This window comes from Grus americana, chromosome 2 (assembly GCF_028858705.1).
Source record: "Grus americana isolate bGruAme1 chromosome 2, bGruAme1.mat, whole genome shotgun sequence".
NCBI lineage: Eukaryota > Metazoa > Chordata > Aves > Gruiformes > Gruidae > Grus > Grus americana.
This window is the reverse complement of record NC_072853.1, coordinates 1,068,140-1,089,124: the sequence shown is the minus strand read 5'-3', so window position 1 is coordinate 1,089,124 and position 20,985 is coordinate 1,068,140. Positions and strand designations below refer to the sequence as shown.

The following is a 20,985-nucleotide window of genomic DNA, read 5'->3' as shown; positions in this document are numbered from 1 at the left end:
CTTCCCCGCTGCTCCGTGACGGGCTGGCGTGCCAGTCGTTGGCGGTATGGTTTGCAGCAATCTCCATCCCGGTTCAAGACACGCGCGAGTGGAAAAATCACCCAACGGTGTTGGCCGTGCTCCACCCTGCCTGCCCTGTAGTTCACTGCTTCTGCAGTGACCTCCCAGGAGCGTTGGAATTAATTGCCATCTAAGTAAGAGGGAGAAAAACAAGCTTTCTAGGAGGGAAAACAAACAGGGTAATGGTATCTGGTGTTTATCCTCACCAGCAGAATGCTCTCCTTGAGCACCAGGTGAGCTGAGAGAGACCTGCCCACGGACAGCTTTACTCCGAAGCATCTCTTCCGCATGCTGGGTGGATGCAATTCCCTGTCTGTAGGCAGGAGAAGTGAGGAAGAGTGGAACGGAGTGTGATTTGGCAGGTCTGGATCCACTGTTTGGTTTGGAAAACAGGGTTTGCAGGTGCCTCCTGTGCTCTGCTCTTAGGCACCAAGCGTGCTTCGGTCGGAGTTGGCAGCGGGAGCTTTGCCTGCAGCCAGGGACGCAGCCAAGCGCGATGGACCGGTGACGGGGACACGGAGCAGTGACAGGGACGCGCCACTCTCTATCCTGAGCAGTTTCATTCTGCAAACAGCGTTAGTGATTCGGCACTGATCGGTTCTGACCCGCCACCAGCTGGGTGGCAGTGCCAGATACGAGCTGCAATCGGAGGCAAGGGACGATGCGGGTTTTGGGGACCACGGTCCCCACCCGCCAGCTGGCTGATGCCCGTGGCCGCCCAAGCAATTAAAAGATTAAATTTCACTGCGGTTAGCACACATGACCTGTTTGCATCAGCATGTGCTTTGCTGCAGGAGATGCCTCCATCTTCCTGACCCCAGCTTCACCGCCTGTAAAAACCCACGGACAGCCCTCGCCACCCTTCCCCCCCCAGTCAATTCCAGCCAGGAAGCTAATTAGCAGCTTTGCTTAATTAGCTGAGAGTGGACTTCCTTCTGGAAGAACAGGTCTCAAGTGCCTTCTGTCTGGGGGCTGCCAGTCGAGATGGAGAGAGGAGCCGACACAGCCTGGGGTGGGGTTTTTTTTAACCATGTGAGTGCCACACGCACGCTGCTCTGGCGCTCGTGAAAGCTGAAATCAAAGCTCACCGATCCTGCCTCGCGGTGGCAGGGATGATTTCATGTCAATCGGGTTAATTTTAAGGAGAAGGGTGCATGGCACATTCTGAAAATCACCCTGCGTAAAGGCATCTTGGTTTCAGTTTCTCCAAAGCTTAGCTGGCAGCTCTTCCTTGGATGGTCGAAGGCTGGGCAGATCCCAGAAGGTGCAAAGGGCATTGCTGGGGCGGTGATGGTGGGCAGCACCCATGGCACAGGGGAGGCCACCTGGAAGCCCAACGTTGGCGTCTACCTCTGGATGGCTCCGAGGGATGCGTGTGTGGTCCTTCGTGCGAACGGGAACACCCTTGAGGTATCTCTGCCTGAAGTGACCAAGACCTGGGGGTGGGGACCACAGTCCAGATACCTCAGGGACACATTTTTGGGAAAGGCTGTTGCTCCAGCACCCTTGGCCAGGTTGCAAAGGGATGGGGGTCTTCCTGCAGGCTCATGGCAGCACTGAGGTGGTGATTGTGAAACAGGCTGGCACCCAACCAGAGCTTTAAAGACCCCATTGTGGAGTGGGCTGAGCCCTCGAGTGCTTCCACCAGAGCAACGCTGCCCCAGCTCCTCCAGATCCAGCCCTGGGATCTAGCCGCTTCCAAATGCCATTCATGAAGTGATCCTGGAGGCTTCACAGTTGGGTGGCAGATCAGGTCTCCAGCCCAACAGCCTTCACAGGTCCTTCCAACCCTCTCTTCCTCACCAAGTCTTGCAGTAGCCCCACAGGTTTTTCTCAAAAGCCACTGTAAGTGCACGTTGCCTCCTTTGAAGGCCAAGATAAGAGGTGGGCAGACAGCATACTTGGCAGAGGGACAGAGGATGGAGTTACACAATGCATCTGTAGGTCTCTGGTGGCTGAGGAAGCTTGGTGAGACCTAGGCTGTGGCTAGCTCCCTTCTGGGCATGTGTCCATTCACTTCCATCACCTCCTTCCCTCTGGTTGAGAAGGGAGAAACTGGAGGACTTAGAGATGTTTGGACAAAGTATGGGAGCAAGGTGGCTTGTGAGGGGACAGTTGTCCTCGCCTGAAGGCTGGGTACAGGCAGATGGAGAAGCAGGAGGTTGGCTGATGGGGGAGAGGACCTGTGGGGTTCCGCTGGGAGGCTACCCTTATCCATGGCATCATCATCCTCAAGTGCAGCTTTGGGGTTCAGCCGCCTGAGTCACCCCGGGAGCTGCAGCAGCATCCTCAGGAGCAGGCAAGGATTCTTCCACTTCCTTGACAGCGCTGGCTCGGTGCTCCCGGCCAACAATTGCTGCGAGAGATTTTCTAATATAATGAAGATTGGTGGGTGTCATTAAGAGGATGACGTCTTGCTCCGTCTGTCTAGAAGGCATTTGTAGGAAAGCCCTTGGATCCAAATCCCATCGAGACAGGCAATTACGATAACTGTTCTTAACCCTTTCCTCTTTATTCCTTCTGACTTGTGGTCCCTGGAGCCCAGTTGCTTAATGTCCTCATTTTTCCTACCATGGTCCTATTGAGAGGGCTGAACTTGTTGCTAATTCATGCAGTGGGGTTTTTTGCCAAGAAGTCTGTTTGTTTGTGGGACAAATCCCAGGTCTCTGTCATTGTCCCATGCTTGTGTTGGCCAGTCAATGGATGGAGGCTCCAAGACTCCTAGAGCTGTTTTTTCAGATCAGAGACCTTCAACTTGCTCCTCTGAATTTGTCTCCTCTCCCAGCACACAGCTGCTCTGCTCCTGTCACCCTCTTTGTTCCATACTGCTGGTTGGGTGGATGTTGTGTACCACATGCAGGTGGTCAGGGCTTTGTGACCACCAGGAAGATGCTGGAGCTTCCTGGTTGAGGGAAACGCAGCATGTCACACATGGAGTGCAGCAGCAAAGCATAAATGACCCTCTTCTCTTCTGCTCTCCGGGAAACAGGAGATTCATTATTTGGGGACTTGTCAAGAACAGAAGAACCTGACCTAAAAATGTGCCCCAGTCCCAGTTGCAGGCTCCTCTGCTCTGGGAGAAGGTGAGAAATCTGCTCACTTGAGTATGCAGTGTCCAGCTCTTAGGGACACCTCCAGTTTGGCCTGGCTGCTCTGTTTCTTCTGTAACTCTTAGGTCAGACATGGAAGCAGAGATGATCAGTGGACTGTCCTCCAGTGGTGGAGCAGCTGGAATAGCTCCTCAGGGCCTGGGCTTGCTGCTGCCCTGTGAGCCCCTGCCTGTCCACCCCTTCTTTCTGCTCCCACCTGCAGTGATGGCAACGTGCATGCTTCAAAGCCATGGAGAAACCCCCGTTCTGTGCTTCAGAGCTAGAGAAGCTGTGGCCACCCACTGCAACTCATGTCTGTGTCTGGTTGTATCACCTTGGCTTTGTCTCTGGTACAGTGATGGGATGTCCAACCCATGAGCAGGGAGCAATGTGTCCTGTTCCTGCTGGGGATATTGTGGGAGAGCAGGACTTCATCAGCAGAGGATCCTTGTAATGCTCTTGACAAAATCTTCCCCAATTTGTCCTAGACTTTTCTCAGCCAGGAGATTTTAAAGATGTCTTTGATCTTCTCATGATTTTCTACATCTCATGGTCAACCCGAGTCACTTCATAGCTTTACTGTTTAGCAAAGCAAGTATGAAGTGAGGAGAGAATTGGGGCTGGCTTCCAAAAGACTTGGCACCATCTGTCCATAGCTCTACAGAGCCTCGTGTGGCCCATCAGCCACCTGAAGTTTAGGAGATGGTGATGTGTCGGTCCTGGGTGACCTCTGTTTTAAGACATGGCTGCAGTTTGCCAACTTTCTATGGTTTTCTCCATCTCTTGGCTGTCACAAGAGTTGTGTGCTCCAGATGTTGCTCGATTCATTCCCCAGCCATGGGAGTGTTCACTGTCCAACTCTCGCACTGACCACGTTCAGCCCTTCTCCATTTGGGCACACCTGGTTGTTGGTGCCATAGTGCCTTCACATGGATGCATTTAGTTTGCACTGTTGGCAAAGAGGTATGTGAAGCCAGGTACCAAATTCAGGAGGAGACTTGTAGGAGCTTGGAAGAAGCCTGGGGCGGAGGTGAGGAGCCACCACACCAGACTTTGAATGTAGCTCCTGCCAGCTGGCTGTGCACTGGATGTGTGGGAACAAATACAGCCACAACACCGGGGAGATGAAGTTCTCCAACCCCTTCTGGTTGCAACCTCTGAATTCATCCAAGCTTCCCAAGGAAGCCCGTACCCCAGAGCCATCCTGGGTATGGGGGCTCAGCATCTCTGGGCTGAAGCTCCCTTTCGCCGCTGGTGTCAATTTTAGCCAAGGCAGCTGCGAGGCTGCATTCCTCTTCCAACGATGACAAAGACGCATGGCTCAAGCGTGCCCATGGACATTTGTTGGCCGAGGAGACACCTGCCCAGCAGAAGCAGCGCAGTGGCTGTCCCGGCTGTCCCGCACGGCGACACGTGCTGCTGCCAGCTTGTCGTGCTTTAACCCGGCCGGCAGCTGAAACAACCGCACAGCTGTTCGCTCAGTCCCCCCCCCCACCAGTGGGATGGGGAGGAGAGTCGGGAAAAAAAAAAGTGAAACTCGTGGGTTGAGATAAAGACAGTTTAATATGACAGAAAAAGAAGAGAATAATAATAGCAATGATAAAAGAATATATAAAACAAGGGATGCACAGCACAGTTGCTCACCACCCGCAGACCACCAATGCCTAGCTAGTTCCTGAGCTGCACTTTAAACCCCCAGCCAGCTTCCCCCAAGTTATATGCTGAGCATGACGTCATACGGTATGGACTATCCCTTTGGCCAGTTGGGGTCAGCTGTCCTGGCTGTGTCCCCTTCCAACTTCTTGTGCACCCCCACCCTCCTCGCTGGTGGGTAGTGTGAGAAACTGAAAAGTCCTCGACTTGGTGTAAACATTGCCCAGCAACAACCAAAATGTCAGTGTGTTATCAACATGAATGAGTAATGAGGAGACACAGACCTAATACCAGTGATTCCTTGGAGAACCATGAGAGCGAAATCCCGTAATTTGGAGCAAAATTGAAGAGTGGCTTGGAGGGCTCATCACTGTTCTTGGATATACCACTGTGGTGTAACCTCCTGGGCTGAGACTTCCGCCCCAAGTTCTCCAAGTCTCCATGGGGCAGTGGGGAGGCAATCCCAGTCTCTCCCTTCCTCTCCAGAAGGTGACAGCTGGTGTTTCCTTCTCAAATATAACTTGGAGCCTGGACCATGGAGCTGGGAGCAGTTTCCTCCACACTCTTTGCCACAGCCTTGCACTTTTTCCATGCTCAGCCAAACGCCGAACTGTAGTCTTGCTTTGAAAAGTGAACTACTGTCCTCATCCTTCAACATGTGCCGAGTAACATCTCAAACGTGTGTGTAGTACCCTGTAGTGTACCCCTGAGCCAAGAGCAACCCTTCCTGCTGAAGGACATCCAGCAAACAGACAAGCTCCAGCTTCCAGAACCTGTTTGTTCTTCAAAGCCAATGTGCTGCTGATGGCCGTATCCGCTGGCTTGCACACAAGCTGGAGCAGCAGGTCTAGCTTCACTCTATGGCCAAAAGCTCTTCTCTAAGAGAAGCAGCTACTCAATCAGCCTTGCCACAGCTGTGGTAGCAATCAGCAGCTTCAAAGTCACTCATGTCCTGGGATGGGTGGAGGTGAGTCCATGGGAGAAGGAAGGGTCTGGCACATCACCCTAACACCCAGCAGGAGTCTTCTTGTAGTCCTTGGTCCGTGTCCCAGAGCCTGGTCAAAGAGGCACAGGAGAGATCTTCTGGTGGGGAAGAGCTGGGGGAGGTGGCACCAAGCTGCAGACTGAGCCCGGGGGTGTTTGTAGTAGGGATGAATGATTCAGGTTGGAAATACCAAGAGGGTGATGGGCTTCAGCTTAGCGAGGGGAGGGCAGTGCTCCAGGGCATGTGAAATCTGCTCCGGGTAGGCAGGAGCTAAAAATCGCCATTGTAGGAACTTGTTGTCATGCTTACGGAGACAAAGGAAGCAGATCCCCTATTGATCTGCTATTTAAGGAAATGTCACTTCTGTTCTCTTTGTATTTTGCAGCTAATTCCTCTTAAAGATAAAGGCGTCTCTGTGCTCCCTTCTCCCTGTTCCCTCCTCCCTCTCAAAAAAAAAGAAAAATCTCGTCTTGTTTCAGTGACATTTGGGTTTCAGAAAACAGGCTATTTTGGGTGATTGGTTTAATCATACATCTGAGATGGGGAGAGCAGCCCTGATTGCCTCCTGGGGATCTGGCCTTCGGCTTCCTGCAGGCGTCCATGCCCTCCATGTGCGTTGGCTGGCGTGCCGTGCCTGCCTCGGATGCCAGGATGGGTTGCGTTGAGAATCTGCCAACTTGGCAGACCCTGATCTTGTGCTTCCTCCTGGTCAGTTCCTAATGAGACTGATCCCGGGGGGCTCACTGGAGACCCGCCGTCCACCATGGCTTGTCCTCTTGTAGCTTGAGAGCTTGCTGATCACAAACCAAGAGGACAAGGTGAGTGCTGTGGCCAGGTAAGGTAGGTAACCAAAGCTAACGCAGACCTGCAGCGAGGTCAACCTGGCCTTCAGCAATGAGCTACCAGCCCAGGGCTCACCAGGGACAGCCGTCCAAGCTTGTTTCAGCGTTTCCTTGTTAGCTACAGCCCACAAAATCCCTTTGCTATAGATTTGTGGCCTCCAATGTGGGGTCAGCAGAGCGGGCTGCAGACCCATCCACCACGCCATGCTCCACTCAGCGTGATGTTCAGAAACTGCTGCAATTTCACCAGAAAATGGAGGGTTTCATCATCTCGGCGGTGTCTCAGAGCCCTGCTTTCCCCCTCACTGCTGCAAAAAGGGTGGCTGAAAAATTCTGCGCTGTTGAATGGGGCGGGGGGGGGGGCGGGGAACGGACACGACACGGGGAAGGCTCGTTATCTCCTTCTTGTCTTGATTCAGCTTCCGCTGCTGCTAATTAGAGCGGATGCCATGGGAGCAGCTTTTCTGAGAGAGGAGGAGTTAGCAGCGCTCGGGCAGCGAACGTGGGAGATATTTCATGCAGAGATTTGGTGTTGCGGGCCTGAAGCTAAAAGCGATCTGATAGCGCCGTCCAGAGACAAGGGATCGGACAATCCCTGAACGTTGTAGCCTTCTCCTTTCATTAAAAAAAAAATACAAATAAAAAAAAAAGGTATTTTGACAGAGTGGCTTTTCCATGCCTTGGTCACAGGTATCAATTCTTCAGTCATATTTTAGTTGGAGAATGAAATCATCATGCGCAGAGGAGGCTTGTGAGACCTTAGACACTCTTCAAACCAAGCTTTGCAGTTAACAGAGATGGGCTGAAGGTTGGGCTTGAACCTTTCCATTGCTCTGGATTTGCCCCAACAAGACCAAGCCTGATGTTCTGCTTCCAGGACACCCCATGGCTCATGTTGTATCCATCACATGGTCCTTGCGAACTCACTGCTGGTATTTAGTAGGCGACAGAAAGCAGAGGGCAGCTATGACACCATACGATTGGTGGTAATGCTGCACCTTCTCCATGGTTCCTCCACAGATGGGTGATCCTGCCCAGAGCAAAGACCAAGTCCTGGATCACCCTGGGAAGAGGTTGGCAGGTCATGGAGCTGGTCTCCTGCCATGCAGCTCCATCTGGAGCTGTCAGCCCCCCCCCATTGTCCCACCAGGAGCAGTGGGTGACACCTGGTGTCCATGAATACAAACAGCGAGATCGGTCCATCTCCGCCTGATCCCGACAAGCATAAAACCTGTTCTCATTGCAGTTTCTCTTGGTTTTTCCCTGTTGGAGAGATGTGTCAACCCATCCCAACCAAAGCCAAAGGAGGATGAGAGAGGGAGACCCATGGACGCAGTAAGCAGAGGAAAGGAGAAACTTGAAGGATGAGAAACACACAACAAAACACAAACCCAAGGGTGTTCTCTGCTGTGCCGGCTTGGTTTTGCACCAGCCTTGGGTACCAGGTGCAGCCTAACCAGGAGAGCTCAGCCCAAGCCATGGCTCAGCTCTGTCCTGCCCCGTCCAGAACATTGCTAGGACGTGGCCCAGTCTGGATTTGACCACGGAAACCAGTTTAGCATCACTGAGGTCAGTGCAGGGGTTGGGAAACTTGATCCCAGCGCTCAGACTTCTCTCCAAATAACCAGTTTATTGCCCAAATGACGCAGATTTCATCTCGCTCACACCGGTTTCTGTAGGAATTGTTTTTCACCATATCTGCAGGTTTCTTAAAAAATAAAGTCCAAGGAAGACGTGAGATTTCCAGGTATGTAGCTAAAGATGGGAACAGGGATTGCAGGTGTAGGAGAAGGGTTGGAGAAACCCCAGTGGGGTTGCAGGCACACCTGCAGTGACTCCTAACCTCAAAAAACCTCTAAGCGAGGAGCACTTGAGCAAGAATTTAAAATTTCAGGTACAATCTAAGCTCTAGGATATTTATATATGCTGTAAACGTGTAATTCTGTACGTACAAATTTTGGGGAACAGCAATACTTGCAGATGAAGAGCAATGAAGTCTTAGGGATGGCGGATTTTAACCCGTCTTCCTATCCAATAATTTAGTTATAAATCAGTAAAAAAAAATTTGAGTTTTCTGGTGGTTTTTGCACACTTACAGAAGCTGAGTGGCTGTCCTAAGGACAATTTCCTAACTGGAAAATTTAAGAGGGTTCATCGGAGGTTTCGGTCTGAAGCTCAGACATCTTCTAGGCTTGCTGCGGAGAGCAGGCAGGCTCTTCCCAGCTGCCCACCTTTTCCCTGTACTCGCAGGAAGAAATTTGTGCTGCCGGAGCGGCGTCGGGCAGCGTGCCAGGTACAGGGAGGTTTTCTGCCGTCGGCTCATCGCTGACCCCGGCTTTCGCAGCAGGATGCGCTCGGCGCAGCGGCCGCCCATCCCCGGCAGTACCCAGCTGGGAAGAAGGGGGGGGGGGGGGGCTGTGCTTCATCCCTCATCCCCCATCCCCGGGGAATTGCAGTCGGTCCAGTTTAACACCGGCCAGGGGATCTTAAAGGCGTTAAGCTCAGGAGGGTGGTGAAAAGTCACGGGGAGGAGATGTACCCAGCTCCCGCGGCCGGGGGAGGAAGGTGAGGAAGAGCGAGGGCAAGGGGACGGTGGGGACAGCTTGGGGACAGTGCCTGGACACGGTTGCGTGGTGGGGCGGTGGTGGGGTGCCCAGGGGACCCTGTGCTTTTCCAGTGGATGCGAGCCCCGATGCATCCACAGGACATTGGAAACCAATCTATCTGAATTAATCATCCAAATTAAGGGCTTTTTTCTCCCCTGGGAGGGGAAAACCCATTTAATCTTAGCGCTAAATTATAGTCTTCATCTTCAAAGTCTGAATAACACTGGCGCAAGCAAAAGCATCTTGAAAAAATGTGTGCATTTAGGTAGGTTTTGTGAATATTCTTGCTTTTAAATCTCCTTTGGAGAAGCGTTGTGGTATCATTCATTTAAAAGCCAGAATGGTGCTGTTAAAATAATTGCACTTAAGCCCAGCTGTGACCTGTGTTTTATTCACTAGTCCTGCGTTGGTTTAATGTAGCTGCCAATCAACTGCATTAAAGGCATCGCGGTAGAAATCATGAACATAAAAAAATAATTTTGGTTGTCATGACTGTTTTTTGAGCTGTGGATGGTCTCAGTTATCAAAATAATTATATTTAAGTGCCTGGGATGGTGTCTACGTGCCTGCGGTAAAGACACGGTGCAGGGTGAGGATTGTTTGTGTCTCTCCAGCAAAAGCAACTGGAAGCAAAGCAATTCCTGGGCGAGGGAGCCGGGGAGCGTGCAAGGAGCGTGCACGCCATTCGCGGAGCTTGCACGCCATTCGCGGAGCGTGCACGGAGCCCAGCGCCGGAGATTTCTCCTCTCACCTCTGCCGTTGACTTTCGGAAGGCTGGAAGAAGATCAGGGAGGGTGGTGTTTGAGTAGGCAGGGAGATGTGAGAGCATAAGTCACTTGAGTTGCTTTGGAAAAATCCTCCCCTAAATAAATGACATGTTTCAGTCCACTGAAATTATGCAAATTTGCGAAGAAATTGATTTTGCCGATAGAAGATTAGAGGGATTTGGGAAGTAGTTTGTCATGGAAAATGTACTCAGAGTTGTAAGTAAAATCTTGCCTTCCCCACAAGGAGAAAACAGCAAAGAGAACGCGGTGCCAAGCCAGAGATAACAGAAATACTTTGAATTTCTGGAGGAGCTCGGGTGCCAGGAGGGTGGCAAGCCTCAGCGGGGCTCGGTCTCCTCTCTAGCAGCATCGCTTTTCATTTATTGGAGTAACTGAGCTGCTCGTGGGCACGGAGAATGCAGCAATTTAGCCGCAAAAAGGCCTTTCGCAATGTTCCATTTGCAGGCAGAAAATTCAATTTAGTCTGTAGCAATGCTTTCTAGTGTTTAGCAATAATCCAGGGCAGTACGACAGAGCTTTCAGGTTTATTGGTTGCTGTTACTTAATATTTTGATTGAAAGCTCTACCTTGGCTAGATGATTTGACGGGCAGGGTTGCTTTGCAGGGATTTTTATTCGTATCCGCTGCTGCCAGATGCAGGCTGCTGGCTGAAATATTAATGCAAGCTGCAAATCCAGGAATTAAAAGGTGCTTTCACCGGGTTTGAGTTAAAACACCTGGCCTTAGGATGGATTCCTGTCCATTTGGGGACGGTGGAAGAGCTGAAGCATGGGGGTGTGCAGAGCATCACTTGGTGCTCGTCTCTTACTGCTTTGTGGTATCCGGGTTTTTAGGTTGGAGGTTAGGTCTGGCTTGCTGTTGGGGTGGGAAAGGGGCATCAGACTGGGCAGCTCGTCCTTACGGAGCTGCTCTTGACTTGCAGTTCTCCCTCCTTCTCCCCGGTGCTCCTCTGCTGCCAGGTCTGCATGCAGGGATGCCCGCGGAGCCGGCCAAAAACCCACGGGTGGTGGTAGGATGGGCTGAATGTCCATGCAAGAAGAGGAGTCATTGGAAAACATAACGGCGTTGCTGCAAAACCTCCTCCATCTGTGCAGATGAAGTGTCTGTGGCTGCAGGTCCAGGCTCTGCACGTGAGGAAGGAAAAGCTCTGCCGTCCCTGCCGCATCTCCCTGCCTGCTCCCAGCGAGGTGTCGCTGCCTGCAAGGCAGGGCTAACCCCAGCCGCGCTGCCACCGGTGCCTTGCACCGCGCTTTGCGGTGTTGCCACATCCCGGAGCATGGTTGGGACCCTGCTCTGGCCACCACGCGGGTCTCGCTGTCACCCAGACCACAGATGTGACCCAGATGGTGTGAGGGGAACACCACATTTCAGGGTGAGGGGGGAAGATGTCCACCCAGCTTTCCCTGATTTTGTTTCCTTACTTACGTGCTGGTGTCCCCTCCTTTTAGCTGAAGAGGCAGAGAAACGCCAGCAGGTTGATCTCCCATAGTTTTGGAGATGTCTTGCTCTTTTGCAAATAACTTTGACGATGTGGGAGAATGGCTGTGCATCCCCATTGTCCTCTGGCCTTTGTGGTCCAGCTGGTCTCACCTTGGTGCATCTGGGGGACTTTGGAGACACCTTCTGCGTGTCCTGCTCTTTCTAACCGTAGCAATGTCAGGGTCACCCACGGAAGCAGGAGGAGATGGGGCTTGATGACACCAAGGTGACACACTGACTGGCAGCTTGTGCTGCTCTGGCAGCTTTGCTTTGCCGAGTATTGTCGGGGCCGTGTGTCACAGAGGCTTTCCAAGGTTGCTGATATTTTTAGGGCGATGGCTATTAATCACTCAACCTCATCTCCAAAAACAAAGCTCCCGTGGACATGTCTGGAGTTTAGTCATCTGTGTGTAATAGAAAATTATTAGCAACGTGGGGAAAGGAGTAGCAGAAAGTAGAGAGGTGATGAAAACTTTGGCTCTCGGGTGGCCTTGGAGCAGTCAGCGAAGACCTTGGCTCCCAGTCGTCCACCCATGAGGTTTGGGGGACTCCAAGGAGGCACCTGGAATCTGATCCCCTTCCTCTGTGATGTGCTGCAAATCACTAATGAGCCGGGATGGTCTCATCCCAGGTTAGAGAATTAATTGGGGAAACCTATTTCTGAGCAGTAGTGGGAGGTGGGTGATGATGCTCATGGCTTGTGGTCACACTCGAGACCAGAAACAATTTCTTTACCCACTGCAGAGAAGGAACTAGCTACCAGGAGAACAATTTGCTTGGTCCCATCCCACCACAACTTCATAATGTTGCTTATCCTTCCCTCGTGGGACGAGTCTTGCCGTTGAAAGCAAATGGAGGATACAAGGAGATGCCGAGAGAAGCCATGAGATTTGATCTAGGGATGCAAAGTGCTTGGAGATGCCTGTGGGCAGTGTCCTTTGCTCTTGGGGGACAAGTCCGGCACAGATGTGGTTTAGTTATGTGTCACCCAACTGGTGATGGTGCAAGATCCAGCCTGTGGGATGCAGAAAACCTGATGATAATTTCCACTGTACCAGGTATGCTGCTTTGATGGTGCCAAAGCTGGACTGTGCGAGCAATGGTGGATACCGACCCCACATTAACGAGCAGAAGACATGGTCCATCACTTGGCAACTCAAAGAGCTTCTCCCGTGGGTTGTGAACATTGTTTGCAAGTGATTGAGAAACCCAAAGACAGGTGGTGCTCACGGCAGGACCCCCGGCACGAGCGGCTCCAGGTGGGACACGCTGCCTGGCTCTGTTGGCAATCCTCACTGGCTCTTCTGCTTTCTTGCCTTCAAAGCTGTAGGGTCGGTATGTAAAAAGCAGCTTGTTAATGGACATTAATGACCTTCGGTTGGGCAGAAGGAGTAAGAGCAGAGGGAACATGGAGCCTTTTTAGGATAGGAGAGCCCCGCAGAAGCTGCATCCTGCAGCCAAGGAATTGCGTGTATAAACCTGAATTACAACTAAACTCTTGATAGAATTTGTGATTCTACTTAAAAATCTCAAAAACGGCATTTCAATCATTTTAACTATCAGAAGCACATACGTCCCTGTACTCACTACCTACAGTGGTGGAGGCTTTGGTTTTTTTTTTCATTTGTTCACGTGAAGAATGAAGCCAACTTCTGCCTCGATGGATTTTGTGGGGTTTGAGGTGATTTTAGGAAGATCTAAGGGTTTCTGCAGACAACACAGCCTCCTGCGGTCACTCCAGACTGTGGGGTGCCACCATCTCCTTGGGTTTCTGCCCTTATGTTTACAGGGTCCATTAGATCCTTGTCAGTGAGCAGCAGCATCCGTGTGCATTAACCATCGGAGCAGCCACATGACATATCCCAGGGCTGGTACTCTGCCTCGGCCACGCTCCCCCAGTTCCTCCCCAAAAGCCTCGGCTAATGCCAGGTTGGCCAAGACCCTTGCATGTGGTCCAGGCAGGAAAAGCAGCATGTGCAGGAGCAGAGCGAGAAGCTGCTTTCCATTTACATTAGTTGGAAATCAAGCTTGCAGGGTTTTAGCTTTGGTAGTCCGAAGACTAAAGAAATTGGATCTGATAAAAGCGGAGTGCAGGGGCTAAGAGAAGATGCTGAAGTTGCTCCAAAACACAGAGCCCACCCACCAGTCTCATATGTGCCTATGCGTAATGGAAAGCCAGCACTGAAAGCATCAAAAAGCACATGAGGAACCCAGGACTGGTGCCCCACAGCCCCCGTGGGATGAGGAGGAGTGTCCCAGTCCGGCAGCTCTGTTGCATCACTCCAGATCTGATTTCCCTGGCTCCTGCCCAGCCTTGGACCAATTATCCATCCCTTCTTCTAGTTCATCATCCTCAAGATGCAAATCCCTGTCTGTGCCGATGGCATGAGCCGGAAGGGAGGTGATGAGGATGTGCTGGGTACCACAGGGTGGGTTCTGCAGCCAACTCCGTCCTTGCAAGAGCACCTTGGGCTTCCCAACCTGAAAACCAGACCTTGAGCTCGCTAATTTGGTGGCAGAACCAGGGTGATGTCCATGGAGGTGGCACGCAGCCAGCAGCGGTTGCTGAAGAATATTAAGGGCAAGCCAGTGACCCAGGCTGTAATTACTGCAGTTAGTAACCATGGTGAAAATAAATGAGTGTCCTCTGTGGTCGGATAATTGATGAAGGAAGAGGAGACCTCGGTTAGCATCCATGTGGCAGCGGGAAGGTGATTTGTTGCTGGTGGGGTCGTTAACCCTTCTTGCCCGCTGGCATCATGCTGCCTCCAGACTTGGTGGGAAATCTGCCCATTAATGATGCAGCAGGAGGGGGATGAAATCAATTCTCAGAGCTCTCCGTGGTGGATCTGTCCTCTCACCTCACTCATTGTTTTAGCCTGTTGATGCTGGGCGATGCAGCCAAGCGTTTCTTGGCGTTTCTGACCTAGCAATGCCTTCCCCCGTCACCATGCCCCGATAGTTTATGTTGTTCAGGACATGTTCCTAGGGTTGTGGAGGGAGTTTTCAGGGTCTGGAAGGGCTCGATGAGTGGTTGAGATCCAACAACCAGTCTGGAGGGACCAGGAGGGACCCAAACTCATCCAGGTCTTCAACGGCAAGAAGCTGGCAGGAGGCTCAAGTCTAGAAGAGCTCAAAAAGCTGCTACAGAAAGGGAAAGAAGAAATTGTTCCCCATGTCCCCTGCAGTGAGGACAAAGTCGTGGGCAAGCAGCGAGCAGGGTGCCAGGAGATGGTGGAGCCTCATGCAAGGAGATATTTATATATGCCTCGTTGTGGGCATTTTTCTGCAAAACTCAGTAATTGGACTCACTCCGCCTTTTTCTGAAGGACAGAAAGGACAAGTGGCTGTGAAAAAATAACTGAGAATGAGAGAGGAATGAACTGGGAGAGCAGCCTGTGCTCCCAGACATGGCACAGACGGTGCCTCTGGTATCTTCTGTGCCAGCATGGGACTCGGCGAGGAATTGATAACACAATGTGCTTCCTTGTGCTTTGGACACAGCAGCAAACTCCAGCTCAGATCCCTCCTGCAAGACAGGCGATGCTTTCAGCATCTCCATAAAAACCACCTCTGGTCTTCCTCCTGAGTGTCCCCTGCCTGGATGGCATCTCTCAACACCGTTAAACATGGATTTAGTGGATGAAAACCCTCTTCTAGTTGGGATGATCCATGTGCCACCCTGCTGTGCTGGGTTGTGCAGGGGCAGAAGAACCTTTTCTTGCAGAACTGTCCCCCCGGTGGCCATGAAATCTTTTGGACGAGGTGGAAACGACTGGAGAGCAGCAGGGGTAGCAAAGAGGAAAACCAAAGCATGGTTTTAAGGAGATAGAAGCGGGGAAGGCAGCGTGAGGTGGCCGGAGCTCGTGGCTCAGCTGCCCTCACGGAGAAACAAGGAGCCATGTTCAACCTTCGGGACATGGTGCAGAAGATCTCCCTTTAGCCATGCTTCCACAAAAGCAGGGGAGAAGGTTTAATTCTTAATTAATGTGGTGACTTGGCATAAGGAGAGCAGCTTCGAGCTCTCAGGATCCACTAAGAGTGATTGGTGGTGAGAAGCATGCGTTGGGCAAGACGTCAGATGGGATGTTTTGGCACCAGAACTGGAACCAAGGCTGGTGGGCTGCTCAGTGGGACCTCTGAGAGCTGTGCTGGCAGTGGGGCTTCTGGAGATGGTGCATGCTGCCAGAAAAGGAGTGGGAAGTCCATCTTCTGCTGGGCACTATCTCCCTCATCTCTGGGATTTCATCGTGAGAAGAGGCACCAGTGACCTGTAATCGATGAAAGCTGTGGGTCACTGGGTTCAAGAGATCCAGTATGGAGTTGGCAGTAACTCAGAGTCTTGTACTGTCAAGTACTTCATGTGGATAGGAGCAGAAGCATGAGCCACCTCTTGGGCCAGCTCTTCATGATATGAGATCACTGTCCTTCATCAGAGATGACGTGGGTTGGGACACAAATGAACCTGAGCTGGGTGGCAAGGCTGCAGCCAGCAGTGTCCGGCTCCTGCACTTCCCGATGGGCACATTTCCCACCAATGGGCTGCACGGAGCACAGCAGAAGGGTTGGTCCCCAAAGGTCACCCAACATTTTGGGGAGAACAAGGTACAAACCACATCCCCAGTGTGTCTGCGGGAAGGAGGCATCTACATCCAGCTCCAATGTCACAACCTACATCTGGGAAACTTGTTTCCTGCCTCTTGTCCAAGTTTATGATGATGTTATGAAATTATTTTCTCCTACTCCGCATCTGACAGCAGCACACTGGCAAGGTGGTGGGCAGCATCCCAAATGAAGTGATAGTTGCCTTTGAGGCTGGAGCAGCGTAGACATGTCTAAGGCTGAAGCCCAAGCTTGGCTGAAGTTTTGGTCCTCCAAGTATTTGATACTTCATTTTGTGAGGAGGTGGTAACTTGAGGTAGTGAGTTGATCCAAGCCTTGACATCCATCCTCCTATACAGGGGCAGTTTTTCCACGGTGGATGATCTGCCAGCTCGGAGCTGCCCCAGGAGAGGTGGATTCATTTGAGAAGGGTTGAGTTGCTCCCACCCCTTGGGCTTTCTTGCCCATCCCAGGACACTGAGCAGCCCTGAGGGGAAGGTTTGACCAGCCCAGATGGAGCCCAGCCAGCCTTGCCCAGATTGCACAGCTCCCTGCAACCCAGTCCCAAGGAGTTAATCCTGCAGGGCCGAGATTATCCTGAGATTATAATTATTTCTGCATGTGAATTATTAATAAAGAGCAAATAAACCCTCTTTGATTCATTGCAAATTGCAATTAGGGATGAAAGGGAGAACCTGCAGACGTGCTGCTGGAGCATTGGTGATGGCTTTGCTTTGTCATTTGGAGGAGATGTTACCCATCAGGACTATCAAATGCCTTAACAAGAAGATGGATTTCGGGTAGAGGTGAAGGAGATCTCCTCCTGGCTCTGCTTGGAGGCTCCAGGATTTTTCCATTTGTGGATGAGTTGGTCTCCACTGAGCCCTGCTCGGGTGAGCTCCAGGTGTGCTCAGCACATCATCCGGCTGAGCTTTCACCCCTGCTTGCACCAGGACTGCCGCAGAAGCTGCCTGTTGGGTGGAGATTTGGGGATGATAATTCACATCTCAGAATTAAGATCCCCGTTGGCACTTGTTCGCACGTGCATGTTGTATGTACAAAAACGGGCTCCACCAGGCAGTTTCCAGCCCGATACCACACGGGTTTGGGGCGTGTAGGTACAGTCTCTACGAGTCACGCAACAGCACGATGCTGTAGGATGCTCCACGTTGAAAGATGTTCAGTGGAAGTGTGCAGGGCATCATTGCACAGGATGCAAAGTGGCTGAGGGATGCAGTGAGCTTAAGCATCAAGAAGAGGAAGATGTGGGCATCTGCCACCACCGGTCCCACTCCCACTTGCCTCTCCATGGGCATCGCACACATCCTCGCAGCCGTGTTGAGATGCTCATCCCATCCGGGGCTGACCCACGGGTTTTTTTGGGCAATGAAGGGGATGGAGGGCAGCTGCTGCTCTCACCTCCAGCAATGCTTCTGCTCCATCCCTTTGGAGACCCAGGTGTCCATGCATCATGCGGGTTTAGGTGGTTGGTTAAGCTGTCCCTCCTCTCCCTGCCCCAGCATATCGGTACTCCGCTTCGGTGATGCCAGAAGTAGACTTGGGGTACAAGGCAACGGGGGTTCACGTTTTATGGGGCTGGAACATCTCTGCGCAGGTTGGAGTTGTGTTTTCAAGGTTTTTGCCTTCAACTTCTTTTTAAACCATGCTCGGGATTATTATTTTTTCCTGGTTTTAATGTAACCCAGCTCTCACTGAGAACCAGAGGACGGTGTTAATCCTGGACAGGGGGCTGGACGGAGAGGGTGAGATGGGTTAATCCTGGGTGCTGCAAGGAATGGAAAGCAAGAAGAGGTGGGAGAGATGGGGCTCTGCGTAGGCAGCTCTCCCTCTCATCCTGGGACTGGAGATCTCAGCAAGGGGCCAGTCCTGGGTGGGGACCATGGTGAGGTCACTCCACACTCCTCACAAAGGCTAAGTTCCCAAACACCCATGAAACTGTCCCCAAATGGACATCTGCCCCCAGGCTTGTCCCCAGCAGATGGGCCGTACTCCCTCCTCCACCACCGTTTGGCTCCAAGAAGCACCGAGGAGTGAGCGGGGAGGGCTGATTCAGGGCTGTCTCCTAGAGATGTGCTCCAAGGGGTGTCATCATTTTTCAGGGCTTGGCTTTCCAGCCTGCATGTCCTTCATGCACCCTGGGGATTGCTGAGGTCTGTGGGAGCCAGGGAGGGGTGCGGGCTGGTGCCACTGCATTTGAGGCGGTGGCAATGCCCTGGTCTCTCCAGCACCGATGTGCTCTTCACCTGGTGGAAGAGGCTTGGGGTACTTGGGCATGTCCATCCTTTGGGCTCTGCTGCAGCCAAGGGTCGGGGGGGGGTCCCGGGGCAGCAATATGGGGGCGTCTGTATGCCTGTGGGCATGGGGGGCTTCACTCACTGATGACGGCGCTGTGTTTCTCCCCGCAGAACATCATCCCTGCGATGGAACGCCGGCACCAAGGAGCGGATGCTGATCAAGGTGACCGACCGCGAGCCCAGCTTCCTCATGCACCAAGGCAACGGCTACGCCCCCGAAAACCAACCAGGCACCCGTTCACGGCGACCCTCAGGGGGCCAACAGTCACCCAACCTACAAACCTTTGCCCCCGACACCGACAACTCTGTTTTCTTCCCAGAGAGGAAGCAGTCACCCTTCTTGAAGAGGGCTGAGCACGTTGGCAGCTGCTCACCGCTGCTCGGCCGGGGGGACTCCTTCTGCTCCCCGCTCCAAGCCCAGCACCGCAAGCACTCCAGCGAGTCGCAACCCTCCTCGCCCCGCTACGCCTACGAGCCCCCCCTCTACGAGGAACCCCCCATGGAGTACCAGGCTCCCATCTATGACGAACCCCCCGTGGATATGCAGTACGAAGCCAGCGGGAGCTACAAAGCCGGCTCGCCGCAGAAATCGCCCATCCGTAAACCTCATCCCTTCCTGCAATCACCCAAGCAAGGCTCCAACTCGCCCTACCAGCAGTTGGTGCTCACCAAACAGAAGTGTCCCGACCGGTTCATGAGCCTGGAGTACAGCCCCGCTGGCAAGGAGTATGTCAGGCAACTGGTCTATGTCGAGCAGTCAGGCTCCAGCCCCAAGATGAAGACGGGGTTGAGGCACAAATATTCCCCCAACCCCATCGGCGGCTCCTACTCGCTGCAGCACAGCCCCTGTCTGGTCCGAGACCAACGCTTGGAGATCAAATCGGGTGACTACAGCAGCATGGAGGGACCCGACTTCTGCCCTGGCCCAACAGGTGGCCAAGTGGCCCAGGGTGAGGACTCCATGTCGTGGTCCAGCCAACAGGACACCTTGTCCTCCACTGGCTACTCGCCCTCCACCAGGAAGAGGAAAAGCCGAAAGCCTTCCCTATCCCATGACCCCAACGCCTCCTCCACGGACGGCTCGGGGGACCGGGAGGTGTTGGGTGAGCAGATGCTAGGTGAGGAACGAGCCACCCTGGGACCCAACAGGTCACCGATGAACCGTACAGAGAGCAAGGCGGTGGAAGCGGAGGCGGCGCGGGGCTTCCCCGAGCCCTTCTTGGCACAGGCGCGTTTGGCTTGGGAAGCCCAGCAAGCCCACTACCACATGAAACAACGGAGCAGCTGGGATTCCCAAAAGGACGGTTCGGGTTATGAGAGCGATGGTGCCCTCCCTTTGCCCATGCCGGGTCCGGTGGTGCGAGCCTTCAGTGAGGATGAGGCGTTGGCACAGCAGGAGAACAAGCACTGGAAGAGGAACACCTTCGAGAAGCTGGGCTTCCCCCAGATCCTGCTGGAGAAGAGCGTCTCCGTGCAGACCAACCTGGCCTCCCCCGAGCCCTATTTGCATCCATCTCAGGTAATCCATCCATACTGGGGGATGTCCCCGGCGTTGGGGGGCTTCGCCACGTGCCCCGTGCTGCCAACCCTTGCCCAACGTGCGGCACCTCCTTGGGTGCTGCACCAGGTCGGGCAGACCATACCACGTGACAGCGCGGCGTCCCCACCACCCTCCCGGTGAAACCTCCTTCTTCTTGTAAAGCTGGTTTAAATCCCTGCCTCTGCCACAGATCCAGTGGGATGGTTCCCAGGCGATCCCACATCTTCATAGCCACCAAGTGCCGGCACCGGCACCTCTGCGCCGTGGCTTCAGGTGCTGCTTCTCCTCCCACGGTCTAGCTGCTGCTTGGTGGGAGCCAGCTCCTGGACCCTGAGCACCCACCTGGCTCCCAGGGGAGCCCAAAGCGCCCGTACCCGGCTCTGCTCGGTGCTCCCGGCACACGCACAAGGCTCATGTGCTTTGCAGTAACTCATCTCCTTGTGTTCCTCGTCATGGCACCATCGGAGGGCGGCGGTGCAGGAGATCCCACAGTGGCTCAGCCCGGGCTTCATAGCGTCCTCCAAGAGCGCTGGGTTCTAGGGACACCCAAAATCCCATCTCTGGTCCCCATCCAGCTGGAGGAAACACATGAGCAGGGATGTCCCTTCCGCAGCGTGAGGGGAGATGGCTGGGGTGTGTAAATGGCGTCGAGCAAATCAGCCCTTCTGCTCTCTCCACCTGCTTCCATCTTCAAAGGGGTCCTCTGCCAGAAATGAGGGTTTGCTCACCAGATTGTTCCCAGCCGTAGCAGTTCAAGGTGCTGGAGCAGCACCGCTGGCCCTTGGCTTTCGCGGTGAGGAGGAACGTGCACTGCCACATTTGAGTTGGGGTCTTGACCCCACCACCCCAGCTCCAGCCATCCAAGTAGTCGCTAAACCCCTCAGCAGACCCACCAGTAACTCTGAGGCAATTTCCAGTTACAGCAGGAGTTTTTCCCAGTGAGGACTGAAAGTAAGTTGAGGAGCTTCATCCCTCTGGTGCAAACTGTCCCGTCTGATCGCAGGCGGCACACCACAGAGATCCTGC

At 53.2% G+C, this 20,985-nt stretch overlaps 1 protein-coding gene across 3 annotated transcripts in view; it reads left to right on the top strand.

Moving 5' to 3' along the window:
* ARHGAP39 (Rho GTPase activating protein 39) overlaps window positions 1–20,985 on the top strand; it is a 149,562-nt gene that overhangs the window by 114,753 nt on the left and 13,824 nt on the right. For all 3 annotated transcript variants that reach the window (XM_054817330.1, XM_054817331.1, XM_054817329.1), the window contains one exon: window positions 18,531–19,938. In XM_054817330.1, coding sequence (XP_054673305.1) covers window positions 18,531–19,938 — 1,408 coding nt within the window. The remainder of the gene's footprint in view (window positions 1–18,530; window positions 19,939–20,985) is intronic.